Source organism: Salvia splendens, chromosome 12 (assembly GCF_004379255.2).
Source record: "Salvia splendens isolate huo1 chromosome 12, SspV2, whole genome shotgun sequence".
Classification (NCBI taxonomy): Eukaryota; Viridiplantae; Streptophyta; class Magnoliopsida; order Lamiales; family Lamiaceae; genus Salvia; species Salvia splendens.
In genome coordinates, this window is record NC_056043.1 from 11,623,713 (window position 1) to 11,640,527 (window position 16,815).

Sequence of the window (16,815 nt, forward strand, 5' to 3'; positions counted from 1 at the left end):
AGAGAGAGGAAAAAATTCTATAGATAAAAACGTGACCAATTTTGTTAGACAAACCAAAATGAAAAATGAGATTATTTTCATATTTTAGGGTATCTAAGTGTTAAATTCTTCTTTGTCTGATAGCTTTTCGAAATTGGAATGATAAATCACTATGTTTTAGAATTTCACAATTATTTTGTCATTTTAGTACGTTTCATAGTAACAGAGTCATTTTCATTTTTAGTAAAAGTCAATACATTTCTACTCACTTACTTTATTCTCTCTTCATCTCTCTACCCTTTTCATTTCTTACTTTATTCATCATTTTCTTAACTCACTTAATACAATTTTTTCTTAAATCGCATGCTAAAAAGAAACGTCTCTACTACTGTGAAACAAATGGAGTATATAAAAGTGGGATCTACATTCCACTAACTTTTTCAACTTTATTTTTTCTTCACATTTCTTAAAACCCGTGCCGAGTAAAATATGGATAACATTTGATGGGCGGAGGAAGTACGTCGTTTTTCCGATAAAATCCGCGATGATATAATAACCAAATTTCACAATTATCTCACGATCATCGGTTATAGGTAAACCACATGACCTAGTTAAGTGTCACCACAGTTTGTCTAGGTAGATAAATATGGTAGCCACGTCATTACGAATTTCATTAGAAAAACAACATATGAATAATTGCAAAAATTTGAAACTTTTGACCTTTTTGAAAATATGAAACGAGCCAAAATTAGATTATTCTTTATGATTTATTTGGTAATTTGCACAAATAACTCCACCATCATTTTAAAACAAAAATTATCTATTATTATAATTCTTGATGTATTAAAATTAAATTAAAATATAGTATAAAAGAAATAATGGCAAATAGAGAATGGTGTAAGGAATGTGATTAAATGCACCCTCTAAATATTTTAGAGATTTTAAATTATGATCTAATCATTAGAAAATATCAACAAATGATATAATAATAGCAACAAAAGTTGATGTTGTGTTGAAATTGTATTGACATCAAAATATTAAAATTTTACACTGTATTGACGTTGTGTTGATACCGTGTTATAAAGTTTATCTTTTCCATATAGAAATGTGAAAAGCAAAACGACGACTTTGAGAATTTATATGATCAAAGAGGATTTAAAACACCCAAAACAAAACTGGAAAGTCAAAGGGAGGCTAAATCAAATGGCTGAGAATGAGCTTCCACCGTCGTCGTCTAAACCTCCGCCGTCGATCACTCTCCCGCCGAGAACTTCCTTCGATACTCTCTTCACCGCCGGCTCGGGCGCCAGCCCCGGACCGATGAGCTTGGTATCCAGCTTCTTCGCCGAGAACGACCCCGACAATGACAGCCGCTCCTTCTCTCAGCTCCTCGCCGGCGCCTTACCGTCTCCGGCGGAAAGAAGCGGCGAGTTTAGGTTTCAGCAGAATAGGCTGGCCGATCTTGGCGTGACGCATCTGCCAGGGGCGTTCCCTCTTCCGCCGGCGAGCTTGCTCAATTCGACGGATTTCATTTCATCGCAGGTGATTGATCGAACCTTTTGATTTCACTCTCTCTTTGTACGCAAGCCTAAGCTTAGTCGTTGCGTCAGTTATTGAATCTAATAATATGCGTTTCAGTGCCTGATTTCGTTTGGTTGTGTATTTCAATCATTTTATTATAGACTATGAGCGTTTGTGAGACTGTTTAATCAAGCTCAGTTGTCTAATTTGATTTCTTGATCAATGTGAGATCAATTATCTAATTTGATTTCTTGATCAATGTGAGATCAGTTATCTAATTTGATTCCTTATTCACTGTGAGTGAGATCAGTTGTCTAATTTGATGTTGATGCATATAGAAGTTAATTGATGCAAGAGTATCTAAATATTCTATGATAGAATAATTTAGTTGATGAGAATTTTGGTGTGTATTTGTTAGACTCAATCTTATAACTAAAGAGGTATTTGATGTGAAAAAGGGGCAGTGTAGTGGAATGTCATGACTCATGATCGATTCTCGTGATGGCAACAATGTATACATTTGGCATGCTTCCATGTCAACGCTGCACGCTTGTTTTAGTCTTGACCTTATTTAGGGTGTCTCCAGTTATGCTGTGTTTCCCGGGACAGGTTATTTTGTTTGTACTGATTTGAAGAGTATGGAGTGTTACTTGTTAGTAAGAGATGCACACTAAACTTGAATGTGTTGGTCACATTCTGATTTATGGGAGAAAATGACAATATCAGGGTGAAACACGGGAAATATAGCTACTATTTAGTGGGGTTTTGTTTTATGATTTAATACAGTTGGGCTAATCATTAGCCATATAGAAATATTAGTATGTGATGTGCTTTGAATAGATTATGCTGCTATCTAAGATATTATACAAGGAAACCTAAACGTTCAAAAGGTTTAGTTTGAGTAAGTAATTACGATTCAAGTCTTCTTGTATCCTAAACACGACTACAAGGATGGTTAGTTGAGGTGCTGTGTCTATAACCTTTTGATCTTGTTGATTGAAATATGCTGGCTGGTATAATGTTAGACACCTTTTTATGTCTGATGAGAGGGTAACGGTAATTAGTTTTAGTATATGTATTTCAATTCGTGTTTAGCTTGCGGTGATGCAAGAGATAGCACAGCACTGGAAAATGTCTTGATTCTGTGTCTCCAACTATGGTACAAGTTGCATCACCTTTTTGCTGGTCTCGTATCCATCCTTGATATAGATATATGTTTATCATCCAGCTTAATACGATGATAAAATTTGAGCGTTGTTTAGTATTTGTACATGTGGTTCCTAGGAATTGATCTAGCAGTGGTCCTAGAGCTCTATCCACTAGATCAAACTTACTCATTTCTTGTAATTAAAACGTGGGTTCAGATTTTTCTTCTAGTTTTGCAAAACTTTATAACATAGAGCAGTTTCTCGAGAGTCCTGGAAGCTGTTTCGCATTTTCTTAATAAATGTGCTTGTTCTCTTTCCTTGAAATAGGGCCATTCTGGATTGTCGCATCAACTAGCCCAGATTAGTGGTCAAGCTCAGATGCAATTTCAGTACCCATCTGCTCCTATGCTACCTCTTCCTTCCTTTCAGAATATGTCTCCGCCTTTACCCGATACAATGACTATCTCAGAGTCATCTGATTTTTCTCAATCTGCTAACTTGTCTGTTGATAAGCCAACTGATGATGGGTTCAATTGGCGGAAATATGGGCAGAAGCCAGTTAAGGGAAGTGAATTCCCTAGAAGCTACTATAAATGCACTCATCCAAGCTGTCCAGTAAAGAAGAAAGTAGAACGCTCTCACGATGGTCAAATATCCGAAATCATATACAAAGGTCAGCACAACCATCCTCAACGCCCAATAGACACTAGAACCGCATATGGAACGCATAGAAACTCTGAATTCAGTGCTCAAAGCCTGAGCAAGCCCAATGAGGGGTCGAGACAACTTACTCCCGAACAAGTATCTGGATCAAGTGGCAGCGAGGAGGTGGTGGCTGTTGGAATTAGAGTTGATGATGGACATGAGGGTGACCCCGAATCAAAAAGAAGGTACATTATTTTCTGTGAGACAGCTACCCAGTAGTTATGAATTTCTGATGCGCCGAAATATTAGCAGGATTGTTGAGGTCCAGAATCCCGAGCAAACAAATTCTTCCCATCGCACTGAGCCTAGGATCATTATTCAGACGACTAGTGAAGTTGACCTCTTAGATGACGGTTATAGGTGGCGAAAATATGGGCAGAAGGTTGTTAAAGGAAACCCTCACCCAAGGTGATATGCCTTTTTTCTTATATTGTGAATATAGTCCCTACGTCCCATAAAAATTGGGACTTTGGGGATGATAGAGTAGGAGAGTGATAGAAAGAAAAAGTGATTGGAGTATTGTTAGTAATGGGACCCACATCATAAGAGAGAAAAACTTATCAAGAATGGAAGTGGACTACTTTTGTGGGACGGAAGGAGTATTTTTTTAGTAACTCAAATAGTTTCTCAAAAATCCCATTGCTTGTTGTGTCTTTGCAGAAGCTACTACAAGTGCACGACTGCTGACTGCAATGTCCGTAAGCATGTAGAAAGGGCTGCAAGTGACCCGAAAGATGTAATAACTACGTACGAAGGGAAGCATAACCACAGTGTACCAGCTGCTAAGAACAGCAGCCACAGCAATGCCAATGCTGCTGCTACACAGTTCAGACCTCACAACCCCGTAGCCAACAGACCAGTTGCTAGTAGAGGAGTCGAATATGGAAATGAGCAACAATCTATCATCACCCTTCTACGGTTCAAGGAAGAAGAGATAACTTAGCTCTCTCCAGAAGCAGTTTAAGCTGCGGACGAAATGCATACCACGAAGGTCTATGACTATGAGACATGGTTTTGATGAAACACAATGTGCTATATGCTTGAGCCATTCATATTGACGCATTCACAAAGGTACAATAAAAACCCCACATTATACAAAAGATATACGAAATTGTGAGCTTTGAATACGAGTGTTTGTACATTTTGATCGACAGGCAAGAGTGATTGTAATGGAATTGATACATGCATTCTTTTTGTAAATTATTTATACTGTATTTACGCATTGTGAAACTTTGTGTGAGCAGTAGGGAAAGGATTATTGAACCTTGCCATCTCAAAAATATGAATTCCTTTTTTGGTGCAAAATTGTCGGCTGTTTCTCACAAGATTCCCAACTTCCTCGAGTGTTAATTTAGTATTCCAGTCACAGTAAAATCGGAAATCAGAAAATCATATTTTCTAGAATTCGGAAAACTAAAATCTGACTTAACGTCATCTCATATAGAAGAAATGTCCAATAAAAAATGGTTGGTGTCATTTTAATTGTGATGTGGAGTTAAATGATTAAATTAATTAAATTACACCACACATAATAGAAGTATAAGGTTTAGTACTCATTTTGATACATATTAAATTTTAATAATCAATTTGATACAGGCATTAGAGCACCACAACCGTGCTCTTGCCAGCGAGCACGGTTGTGGGCCCGACCCTACTTTTTCTGTCTGCTCTTAGGCAAGAGCACAACACCCACAGTTGTGCTCTTCCGCAATGACGAGCACAATTCAATTTAAATAAAAACATTTCCATAATATTAAAATTCATTAAAAAAATTGAAATAATATTACAAATTACAAATAAAATAAAAAAGACATAATTAAAATCCTAAAAATTAAAAATTACATAATTAAATTCGTAAAATTAAAAAAACCCACTACGCTTTGCCGAATTTTGTCCACATGTGTTTGATTAGGTCTTGTAGCTCAACGTGGGGGAGACCTCGCGCTTGAGCTTTCGGCTTCATCCTCGTCGTAGAAGCTAGCCGCCCTCGGTCATTCGTCGGCTATAATCATGTTGTGTAAGATAATACACGCGTACATGATGTCGGCGATATTGTTCAAGTACCACAGCCGAGCCGGGGCCTTCACAATGTTGAATCGGGCTTGAAGGACCCCAAAGGCTCTTTCGACGTCTTTCCGCGCGGACTCTTGACGCTGCGCAAAAAGAACCCGTCTCGGGTCTTGCGGGTTGCTGAGCGTCTTCACGAAAGTCGACCACCTTGGGTAGATACCATCAGGGAGATAGTAACCCATGTGGTATGTATTTCCGTTGACGGTGAAGTCGATCGCCGGTGCTACACCATTCAACATATCATTGAAGAGGGGTGAAGAATAGAGCACGTTCAAGTCGTTGTTGAATCCGGCAACGCCGAAATATGCATGCCAAATCTATAGGCGGTAGTCGGCGACCGCTTCAAGGATAAGTGTTGGGCCGCCGCCTTTGTAGCCGCTTAAGTGTTGCCCCCTCCAAGCAGTCGGACAATTCTTCCACCTCCAATGCATGCAGTCAATGCTGCCAAGCATTCCGGGAAAGCCATGGACTGATTCGTGAAGACGAAGCAACCGTTGGCAATCATCGGTGGTGGGTGCCTGAAGGAATTCATCACCGAAAGCTGCACGAACGCCCTCGCAAAAATTTTTCAGACAAAGGATTCCAGTGGACTCACCGACATGCAAATACTCGTCGAAGAGGTCGGCCGTCTGCCCAGTAGCGAGTTGTCGAATGGCACACGTACACTTCTGCAACGCCGAGATACTTTGCCGATCGGCTGCATCTGGACCTGTTTGGAAGAATTCAACACGAGCGGACAATGTGTTGACAATACGCATAAACAAGCGCCTTGACATGCGAAAACGGCGCCTGAAGTAATCTGCCGGAAACCGCAGCGGGTCGGCAAAATAGTCAGCAACGAGCCTTTCGTGGGCTCCCTCCTGGTCACGATGGATGTAGCGGCGAGTTGACCTAGTTGGTTGAGGAGGAGGGGCGGGAGTATTCGGTGTGACATATACTTCATAAGCGGCGCGATGTTGTTCGTAGTATTCTTGTTTTTCGCGCTCGGCTTCCGCAATGAGATTAGTGAAATCCATTTGAGGTTTTGAGTGAGAGATGAATGTGTAAATAAGTTGTATGAAAAATATGAATGAGAGATGATTTGATATGAAAAATGGATGATGAATGTGTGTATTTATAGATGATTTTGGGGGAAAAAAATATAAAAAATCAAAAAAATACAGAAAAACGGGCAAAAAAACGAGTATTTTTTGGGATTGGGAAAATATATATATTTTTTATTTTTTGGTATTATTTTCGATTTTAAAAATAAAAAATAAAAAAAAATAAGATTTTCCAACGGATATGCCGTTGGCCAATCACACTCTGCCACGTTGCCTGCTCGCTGGCACAGACGTGCTCGATGCATCGAGCAGCGTTGTGCCAGCGGCGTGAGCGCAGCGGCGGACGACGTCTTCCGTGCCGCTGGCACAGACGAACGGACGGACGCCATCCGTCCACCGTTGCAGATGCTCTTATAGTTTGGTAATCATTTATGAAATTAACCTTTGAATTTATTAAGACGTTTCTCTCTATGCCAAAAATTTGGGTCGTCACCACCACAAAGGTAAATGGGAAAAGATACAAAATGTGCATTGACAAGAAAAGATTGAAGCAAGAAAAATGTTGAGTTTGAAAGAAGATTATAAGATTTGGAATGTACATGACAAAAGAGAATTAAAAAGAGAAATACTACTTCTAACAATACTGAACCAAGCCAAGGCATCCCTCATGCAACACACATTTTCAGCTCGACTGTGACCCGTGATACTTGATCGGCATAGCTTCAAGATGACAGTTGACAGGCTCTAGAATCAGCAGAGATGTTCTACACAAAGGTTCTATTAACTTCATGTACTTGATACATCATCATCACTCTCTCTTTGTGTGCATTATCCAACTGCCAGCATGTATAAAGATAGTAGTATCACATGAAAACATAGGATCTTGAAATGTTTCATCAAATATCATGTTTTTGTAGAGAGCAAATCATACGAGTTCCAAAAGGAAAATCTGCATAGATAAGACCTCATAGCTTTGCAAGATAAACAAGAAACCAATCAAAGTAAACATGGAAATCCAATGAGGTTTTTGCCAATGATATGTCTAATATCTAGCTTAAGGAAGACTACTGTCTGAGTTGAAAACGTAAATTATGAACAAGGGCGTATGGATGTAAACTATGTGAAATTGTGGATAATCAATCTGAACAATGTGATATGAGGAGTAAGGACTAATATGATTATGAAGTTTACTTATTGGTTTCATGTTCACTATTAGCATTTCATACAAGGTTTCAACATTTATAAGCACTCTCATAGTCAAATACTGCAACTAGTAACATTTTATAACAAGTCACAACTTCTTTTACTAAAAGCAACGACAAATTTATTAGTGTTGAACATCACAGATTACTCAGATATTTCTATAATCGCGGATTTTGTAAGATTATGATTATACTTGAATTTTTTTAAATTTAACTTTATATGGAATAGGTAGCCCAAAGTAGTGTGTCTTCACACACAGTACTTTGTCTTGGACTCTTCCGCTGCAATAGGACTATATACTAGGAGTTATGAACTCAGTTATTATACTTTGATTTCATTTTGACTATGTACCACCTTCGCCTTCAGAATTAATGTTTTGAGTTTGACTTATTCCTTATGCTTATCCCTTTATTTTAAGACTATTTAGTCACATTATAGTTGCGCTTACTAGCACTAGGGAGATGTGGTATTGACACTTCCTCCATTCCCTCATTTCCTTCTCTCTCCCCTCTAATCGGTGGAACCCGCTGAACACCAGCTTCCTGCCGCCACCGGGCACCTTCTCTTGTCCGTCGGCCCACTTAACAACAGTCTCCACGTTGCCGCCGTCGGGCACCTTCTCTTGTTCGTCAGCCCACTGAACAACAGTCTCCACGCCGCCGCAGCCGTGCTTCAGCTGCCGCCGGGCTCACCGTCGTGCTGAAAACCAGCTTCCGGCGGCCTCACCCGCCAGCTCCCTCATTTCCCGACTCCTGACACTTTTCTCTTTTCCTCTCCTTTTTCTTATTCTCCAGAGGCTAAAGATCGAATCTTTGAATGAATCCGCCAGCCGCCACCTTGCTGCCACCGCCCCATCTCCCTCAGTCTGCCCTCTCGTCGGAGCTGTCGCCGGATTCCAAGTACCCTGCTATGCTGCAATCAAAATTCAGAAAATCATTCCATAAAAATGCAGATTCAATTAATGTTGTGTCTATATAAATGTCTTAAACTTCTCGTAGAAGCCAATTTTTTCTGCATCTCATTGGACCAATTTTTATCCAATAATATTTGCCTTTTTGTTTGCCCAATAGATAGCTTTCCCGCTCAAAAGTGTGCCACATGGGCTCCCAAAAAACTGTCTCTTTATATATTGATAGATTAATATATAAAAGTAAGACCCACATTCCACTAATTTTTTCAAACTCATTTTTCATTACATTTTTTAAAATTCGTGCCGGGTCAAAGTGGAACAATATTTGGGAGACGGAGAGAGTAATAGGGACCCACATTGCACAAACTCATTTATTCACATTTCATTTAAAATTAATAATATGAGACCTTTATTTCCCTATCTTTTTTTTCAATCCACTTTTCTTAAAACGTATATCACTAAGAACGGAGACTTATAATGGGGAAGGACAAAGTGAGAATTAACTATTTCTGCATATGGACGAAAAAAAAATTCAGCTTTTTTACGATGTAGACTATTGTCAAATACTCACTACTCACATTATCTTGGGCAAAAGTAGTAGTAGTACTACTACTACAATGAAAATGGCGCGCAGTGCTCTCCCACCCACACACTGAAATCTAGGGTTTTAGTTTTCAAAATCAAATTGAACCTAGTTTTCTCTGGAGTAAAAATTAGCGCGAAGAAACCACTTCCTATACTCTGCTTCAATTTTGTCGACCACAGCGTTTAAGGTATGATCTATCGTTTCACTCCATTGTCGTCGCTAAGATGCTCGGCGAACGAATCTCATTTGGCTTAGTTTCAAATTGAAATGATTCAGTATCGTAATTTACAGATTTAATCGAAAAGGACTCATGCTATATTTTTATTTATATAAATTCTTAATTGAGACATTTTTCAAGTGCCAGTAGCTACAAATGGCTTGGTGGGAAGGCTTCGATGAAACTCGAGTTCTTATCGCGCAAGGTTTTTCCCCCTTTCCTCTTTTAATGTCTTTGTACATATTTTCTTACATTTTTTGGTAGCATCATGGGCTTATATTTTCATCCATTTTTTTAATTTGTTAAGTAATCAAGCTCCTAGTTAATTATCTTAGAAACTTGCTTAAGTGTATGTGTGCAGATCCTTCTACGACTGGGAAGCATCAGGGTTCATTTTTATCACTTCGGCATCCCAGAACAGGTACTTTCCCACGATTTTTGTTTTGCTTCTTATTGAACAGTATGAATTGTTTGGATGTTTTCTTAGAATAGCAATGTCTTTTGCTCACGTTAATGATTGGAAGGTGTGTTGAACTGTTTTTTTGTTAAAGCCTGTTACTTTGCATAGTCTCGAGTTTAACGATTTGGATGATTGTGCTGTGCAACCAGGAAATAAAGCGTGCTATCTCTGTGTTGATGGAGTTCTTCAAGAACTTCACTGGTTTAAGCAATCTTATGGATCTTGGTTCATTGGGGATTATGTTTGTGAAGGTAACGATTGCATTTTCTGTCATTAGAAAGATTTAGTGTTGGCAGCTTATGTTTATCCTAAGTGCCAAAGATATTGAATTGGAGTGATTCTGTTGCACTATGTTTTATCCCAATCACCGAAACAAGTCTCTTTCTTTTTTAGCTGTTGCTTTATACATGTTATACGCGATTCTTGTTTAGTTTTTTTTATGTTTTGCTCCTATGCAGATGGCCGCTTGTATACTGCCACTCCCATTGATCCTGTTTTTATTCTTTTGCCCGTCTTTGAGGAAGCTCGAATGAAGGTTTGCTTTTGCTTTTTCGTTTGCTGTTACTGTAGTCTCCTGTCGGAACAAACTTCTAGTTCCTTGTGAGCAAGCATTTGATTCAAATGCTTCTACTTAGATTTGTAATCCCTCTATTCATGAAGTATATTGAATGTCTGCAAAGATCAGTTATATATTCTATAATCTGTATGTGAATTCTTTTAGCCTCTTCCTATTTTAAATTTTCAATCAAGGATTTGATTGGACGTGTTACTTCTCTTCCCAGTCATCATTATTAATTTGTTATGAATGCAGAAAGGAAATGAACCGGGGAAGTTTAGGCAACTTGATGAGATTATGTATATTCAAGGGTTCCCTGGATATCAATCTCTGTCATCTGTTGCAGAGAAGGCTATGGAAGTTGTTTGTGATCTTAAAGGTAGCCTACTAGCTATTTTGTTTGAGAGTAATTAAATATGCATACACATTAGGTATGTTGAACACAAGGAATATTTATTTTGTGCGTTTGAGTTTTTCTGGACAAGATCAAAGTCAGAACACTTCAATCAAAGAAGTATCTGGGTATGGAGCCGGTGCTGTGTAGATTTCATTACAAATATGGATTAATTAAGATCAATAGTTAATTTGTTTCTCAATTTAAACAGAAGTTGGGTCGAGCAAGTTTTTCAGGCTCAATGACATGAAGGTATTGAAGTGGTTATGTTATAAGGTTAGCTTCGACTCCTTTCCAAGTTGAGCATTATCTGCCATGGAATCATTACACATCAATTTCATAGCCTTGCCCTTGCATTCCATTTCTCTTATGTTTCCCGGCAGTCTAATTTGTCTGAAATGCAGGTGCAACAACTGAAGCAAACACTACGGACATTGGATAAGAATTATGCTGCCCGAGACGAGAAAGATACATGTATGTTGTCTGTGAATACTTTTATCACTATTTTACCTGAAATTTGTCAAAAAAGAATTATGTGGCCCTACATGTCATTTAAATGCATGAAGTTTGTACGTCATCATTCCATGCAACGTAAATTCCTTGATGTTCTTTTAGTGAACTACCTCTAGAAATCTCCATAAGCCGTATAATAATTGATACATTTGCTCCATCTTCATAGATGTCTAATGTTTTCTTGCCCTGCCAATGACAAACATATTACAGTGCAAAAAAAAAGCTATTGATTTATTTACCAAATTTCGTGCAGCATGAAGAGGCTGTAATTGTGAACAAACCTACCAATGGTTACTGATTAAGTATTTTTCACGTTGCAGTGTTTGATGCAGTGTCAATCATGCGGGAGTACTTGAAGGATGAGCCTTGGATAAATCTTCTTTGCAACAAACTCAAGTACTGTATATCTTTTAGATCACCACTTTTCTCAGTAAAGAAAAACTGCAAGCTTAAATTCTTGAATATTTATGAAAATTAAAACTAACACAAGTTAAATACACTGATCCATGCTCTTATTTGTCTACACCTTTAAATTCTCAGTGGTCCTTTTGCAGATTAAATGTAGATGACTTGACAAAGGCACAAGATGTTGCAGTACTTCCACATTCCACAGGAAATGATCTCGGATCACCAGCACAGGTACAAAGTCATGCACCTCAAACAAGTTGTTTCGAATATGCAATGCTAACTGCATCCATCCAATGTTATGGAAGTCTGAGATCAATGTTGTTCTTCCTTCAGGAGACCAGCGTAACGGGGAAGAATGCATCACGGGCCACAAGGCAACAAGCTAAGAAGGCAAAAGTGGAGAAAGATTCACAAAACATTAAGGACATGTTCAGCAGGGCTACTAGAAAGAGAGGGTAAAACAGGGTTTTCTTTACCATGAAGACATTCATGTTATACGATGTGATATTTCTGCATTTCGATAATTTTCTAATTAAATCCCAAGCAAATTCCTTCTCTCAGGCATTATCTGGAACACTTAATCTTAAGGAAACTTATTATTGGATGTCTCAATCTAAAGGACACTGATGTGACTTTCACGGGGTAATTACATCTTTCATACAAAATATTTTAACTTTGTTTCAATTTAGTAAAAAAATATTAAGTTTACATATTTTATACAAAAGTTTACTTAGTGTTCTAAAATAATACATTCCGTTAAGTCCCTACTAACACCGTTACTTCCAATTATATCATATATATAAAAAGTTTCATCAATGTTTCAAATTTGTACAAAAAGCTTTAAATTAAAACTTTCTATTAATTATTTCAAACACAGTTATTTTTATTACTCACAAAAATGAAAAACACAGAGAAAAAAAATCACCACTTTTCACCATCAAATTAGCGAATTGCATTTTATTGTTAAAGCTTTCTCATGTAACAATGAAGAATAGATATTGAATCATTTTTGTAAAAATTAAATATTGACTTATTGACTGTTTGAAGCTCAAATTAGCCATTTTGTAAAGATGAAATATGAACTTATTTTATACTGTGTTCGAATACAATAAAAAAAAATAGAGTATATTGAGAGACAGAATTTTTTTAAACCACGATCAATTGCTAGAAGAATTGATATTGACTGTTATTTTTTTAGAGTGATTAATTGTATTAAATCTCTAATTATTCTTTTATTATGATGATAAGTTGGACAAATTATAAACTAACTAACGGTGTTAGTAGGGACTTAACGGAATGTATTATTTTGGAACACTAAGTGGACTATTTGTATGAAATATATATACTTAATACTTTGAGACGCAATATATTCAAAGCTACAAGAAGAGTTCCAGCAGCCACACAAAATTCGTTTGAAATAACCGTGCCATATCCATCACACCATCAACACATCATGTACATATCCCATGCTAACAAGATAAGAAACTTTTTCGGTGAATCAATACACGATTTTATGTCATGCAACATCTATAGGTAGCCAAAATTTCAGTGCTCTTATGTACATGTATCGTTTTTACAATCAGAGTATGCAACACTAAATACATACATATTAGATAACAAACAACATATAAGGCAACCCCTGACTTTGTTATGCTACTTGTTCTGATTCTAGATGCCATTTAAGCAACAAAAGGCAACCTTGATTTTGTTACAACGCTCATTTTCATACCCACACAACCAGTGTATGTAACATCTAAGGAGGTGTTTGGTAGACATGTTAAGATAACACAAGATAAATAAGTAAAATGGGCTTTAAGAGAAGAAGTAAGATAAAATTCTAGATAACAACATTTAATGATAAATAATTTTGTGTTTTGTACAACAATAGAATCCAAGATAGTGTATAAAATGGCTCTCGTGTCCATATTTTAGTAAATTATATGGTTTTAATTTAGCTCCTTCACGAAATAAGCTTAAATAATTATAAACATAAATCTAATTAATTTATTGTAAATCTTATTTTATTAATTAACATATTTAATTATGCCTAGCAATTTAATTGTGTTCATTTTACTTATATTCATTTGTGCCAATGCTAACATTGTTCAGAAGTAAGAAATTAAATTAAATTAAATTAAATTAAATTAAATTAAATTAAATTAAATTAAATTAAATTAAATTAAATTAAATTAAATTAAATTAAATTAAATTAAATTAAATTAAATTAAATTGTATGAATAACAAGAAGACAAGTCAGTACGTCACATTCCCACTGCCACACGCACAAACACATTCAACTGCGTGAAAAATTCGATTATGTTATTTGCTAATTGCATCACTTCGAAAATCGAATTCATGGAAAACTCCATCCGCCGCATCTTGGCGGCGGTGATCTTCGCCACTGTGACCTTCATCGAGCCATCGCCCCCAATTCATCCAGTTCTGAGTCAACTCGCTAACCCTCTCCAATTTCTCCGGCAACGACTTGCTCCTCTCCACCATCATCTGGCTATGCCGTGTGTAGGCTGCAAAGTTTCAACACCACGCTAATCCGCGAGATCAAATTCCTCTTCAACAGTCGCTGGAACAGATGAGAGAGATAGATGCGTTTGAGGAGCGAAATGGCAAAGGCAAAATTGGAATTTACCCTTCAATCGTGGTGTGTTTAGCGAGCCAGATAAGCTGTCGTAGCCCCTCTCACCTGATAACTTAACTGGAAAATTGGACTGTTTTCGTCGGGCGCCTTCAAGTTAACACGGGCCATGTAAATGTATCAACATGCCTACCAAACACCAGACTAACCATGATGAACATGATATCAGGCCTTCATCTATGCTACCAAACCTCCTAACACTTATATTGCCATATGAAAAGCATCTATTTTACCACAAGCAGAAGCATCGACTAGCCCGTTCACAAATTGATCATTTATGGTATGAATTTCATTAGAATACCAGGTAAAACTGTTGCAAGTACTTCTGAAACTAAACACCAAACGATCTTGGCAGATACTGCAGGATGCATAAAGGTTCATCAAAATAACATACTAAAATGCATAGAAAAAAATTGCAAGAAAAAATTAGCAAGACCATGGTATAATCTCATACCTGCATTGTGCATACAACCAAAGATTTTGAGCAGCTTCAGCAACGAGCAGCTATCAACAATCAACCATAGACCCTCGTTACTAATTTCACGACACCAGGATAAATCTAAGCTTAACAACTTTCTTGAACATCTAGCGAGTGACAAGGCAGTATGGGGTTCGTTCTAGCAAATTTAATGATTTGGCCACAAGCATCAAAGGAAAAATAAAAGAGAGGGTCAATTCTTGATAGAGATACCTTTGGCATATTATCAAAAAAAGTTCCAACAATAACTCTCCAGCTTTCTAGAAATGCTGCCACAGCTTCATCACTACATGGTAGAATCTGCATTGCATCAATTTTATACTCTTAAAGTGGTTAAACGAAGCAATATACATAGTTATAATGCTTTATATGCATGTTTATACTTTATAAATAGAGTGACGATAAAATTTTCAAAGATATCTGCAACAAGAGAGTGGCTGAAGATATCACAAGTACAAGAAGAATAACAATGCCATAAAAAAAGGGAAACATATAAATCAACTGCTTGAAATGAATAATAACTCAGTAAAGAAAGTTTATCGTTCTGTATTGTACCAGAATACCTCAAGCAGCAACCTCAGGCATTCAAATGATCAAACTTGACTGCATATACAAGAGGGTTTCACAACTGCATAAAAAAAAACTGGCTGCAAAATGGAAAGCAACAAAGGGATTAATCTCACGAGATTACTTCATAAGTTGATATAAGAAATGTATCATAACTCATAAGTTACTACAAAAACTCAATATCATATCAGTATGATTGGCTAAATCACCAAACCTGATATCTATTATTCACATTCACAAGTCTAATGATTTAAGAAAGTTAGTTTATAAATAATTACATAAGATCCCTATCATGTCAAACAATGAAACAATAGAGCATATAACAATATTACCAAAGTCTTTCACAGTATTAAAGCCTACAAAATAACTTACCTTTTGAGCCGCAAAGTGCAACGCAGTGAATTCCTCAATATTTGAAACCAATTCTAGCACCATGTTTAATGAAAAACTTCACAATTTTGACATGTCTCCTTTTGCCAGAGGAATATCCATAAAAGCAGTTTACAGTGTTAGTATACAAGTTATGATTACATAACTTGAATAAAAATCTGCAGATCAAACAATTTAAGCATTATATTGAATTTATAGAAGTATTCCCCAAAATTGATACACATATAAAAGCATGCCCTAGATCAAATCGACATTTTTATTTGTTTTGGATTCAGACGTAAACTGACAGAAGATACGAGGAGGAGAAATCAGTAGTAAATAGAACAGGGAAAGGCGACCTGATTGAACCTGATTTTACGAATTGAACCTAATTGATCTCATGAAATCAATTATAATTGAAACATGAGATTAAGCTCGATTTCCCAAATTGAATCATTTCATCTCAATCATTTTAACATTTATACTCACAAACACAAAAAAAAAAGATCTCAACACACCAATCCAATCGAGAATGAAGAATTTCACCTCTTTCTCCATAAGATTAGTGAAGAAGAGTTTTGCTTAACTGGCGCAGATGTTTGGATAACACAGGAAGGCGATCGTTACCGGCGGTGGAGCACGGTAGAGGAACGGCGGTGGAGCACGGTGGAGGAACGGCGGTGGAGATAGGGTGTTGGCTGAAGGCAAAGACGATTTCAAATGGAGCAACAGTTATTGTGGGTTTTATTCCAAATGTAAATGTTAATATTGTTTTATTCCCATTTTTAATTGATTTTGAAATTTTGGGACGCAATTTTCAATTCGCCTCTAAGTTTAAGTAATTTTGGGACGCAATATGTAATGCGTCTTTCGACTTAAGTTATTCTGGGACACAATTTTTAACGTGTCTCTAATTTAAGGACATTTTTCATTTGCATCTCCAATTTTATAAATTTTTAAAATTTTTCAACGCAACTAATTGCGTCTCTAATTCTACGTCTTTAATAACTTGATTTGTTGTAGTGCATGTTCATT

The 16,815-nt window shown here is 36.9% G+C and overlaps 2 protein-coding genes and 1 long non-coding RNA gene across 14 annotated transcripts; 2 read left to right on the top strand and 1 right to left on the bottom strand.

Moving 5' to 3' along the window:
• Positions 1-1,137: 1,137 nt before the first annotated feature.
• Positions 1,138-4,658, top strand: LOC121758062 (probable WRKY transcription factor 3). Its single transcript, XM_042153501.1, has 4 exons — positions 1,138-1,521; positions 2,976-3,538; positions 3,606-3,761; positions 4,014-4,658. The coding sequence occupies exons 1-4, from the start codon at positions 1,183-1,185 to the stop codon at positions 4,294-4,296; spliced, it is 1,341 nt and encodes a 446-aa protein (XP_042009435.1). The 5' UTR covers positions 1,138-1,182; the 3' UTR covers positions 4,297-4,658.
• Positions 4,659-9,120: 4,462 nt separating this feature from the next.
• On the top strand, positions 9,121-12,273 carry LOC121756931 (ribonuclease H2 subunit B-like). Of its 4 annotated transcripts, none has more exons than XM_042152368.1 (12): positions 9,121-9,352; positions 9,524-9,587; positions 9,744-9,803; positions 9,992-10,093; positions 10,301-10,377; positions 10,654-10,777; positions 10,870-10,920; positions 11,004-11,068; positions 11,197-11,266; positions 11,626-11,701; positions 11,860-11,944; positions 12,047-12,273. In XM_042152368.1, exons 2-12 carry the CDS (start codon positions 9,539-9,541, stop codon positions 12,170-12,172), a joined length of 885 nt encoding a protein of 294 aa, XP_042008302.1. In that variant the 5' UTR covers positions 9,121-9,352; positions 9,524-9,538; the 3' UTR covers positions 12,173-12,273. The 4 variants fall into 4 exon arrangements, with proteins under 4 accessions (XP_042008302.1, XP_042008303.1, XP_042008301.1 ...); XM_042152369.1 differs by having other exon boundaries at positions 9,533-9,587; XM_042152367.1 differs by having other exon boundaries at positions 9,122-9,352; positions 9,530-9,587.
• A 1,634-nt stretch (positions 12,274-13,907) lies between these two features.
• Positions 13,908-16,562, bottom strand: LOC121759276. Of its 9 annotated transcripts, none has more exons than XR_006041642.1 (6): positions 16,327-16,562; positions 15,784-15,881; positions 15,400-15,491; positions 15,058-15,144; positions 14,821-14,870; positions 13,908-14,724 (listed from the first exon to the last, which is right to left on the bottom strand). It is a non-coding gene; the product is annotated as an uncharacterized LOC121759276 (long non-coding RNA). The 9 variants fall into 9 exon arrangements; XR_006041637.1 differs by having other exon boundaries at positions 15,784-15,959; positions 16,299-16,560; XR_006041640.1 differs by having other exon boundaries at positions 13,908-14,510; positions 14,600-14,724; positions 15,784-16,559.
• Between the last annotated feature and the right edge of the window lie 253 nt (positions 16,563-16,815).

Excerpts from the sequence above, each read along its gene's own strand:
- LOC121756931 (XM_042152368.1), top strand. The coding sequence starts at position 9,539 with ATGGCTTGGTGGGAAGGCTTCGATGAAACTCGAGTTCTTATCGCGCAA. Across the intron at positions 10,094-10,300 it reads TGGGGATTATGTTTGTGAAG|ATGGCCGCTTGTATACTGCC; the intron begins GTAACGATTGCA and ends GCTCCTATGCAG. Across the intron at positions 10,778-10,869 it reads AGTTGTTTGTGATCTTAAAG|TTTTTCTGGACAAGATCAAA; the intron begins GTAGCCTACTAG and ends TGTGCGTTTGAG.
- LOC121758062 (XM_042153501.1), top strand. The coding sequence starts at position 1,183 with ATGGCTGAGAATGAGCTTCCACCGTCGTCGTCTAAACCTCCGCCGTCG. Across the intron at positions 1,522-2,975 it reads CGGATTTCATTTCATCGCAG|GGCCATTCTGGATTGTCGCA; the intron begins GTGATTGATCGA and ends TCCTTGAAATAG. Across the intron at positions 3,539-3,605 it reads GACCCCGAATCAAAAAGAAG|GATTGTTGAGGTCCAGAATC; the intron begins GTACATTATTTT and ends AAATATTAGCAG.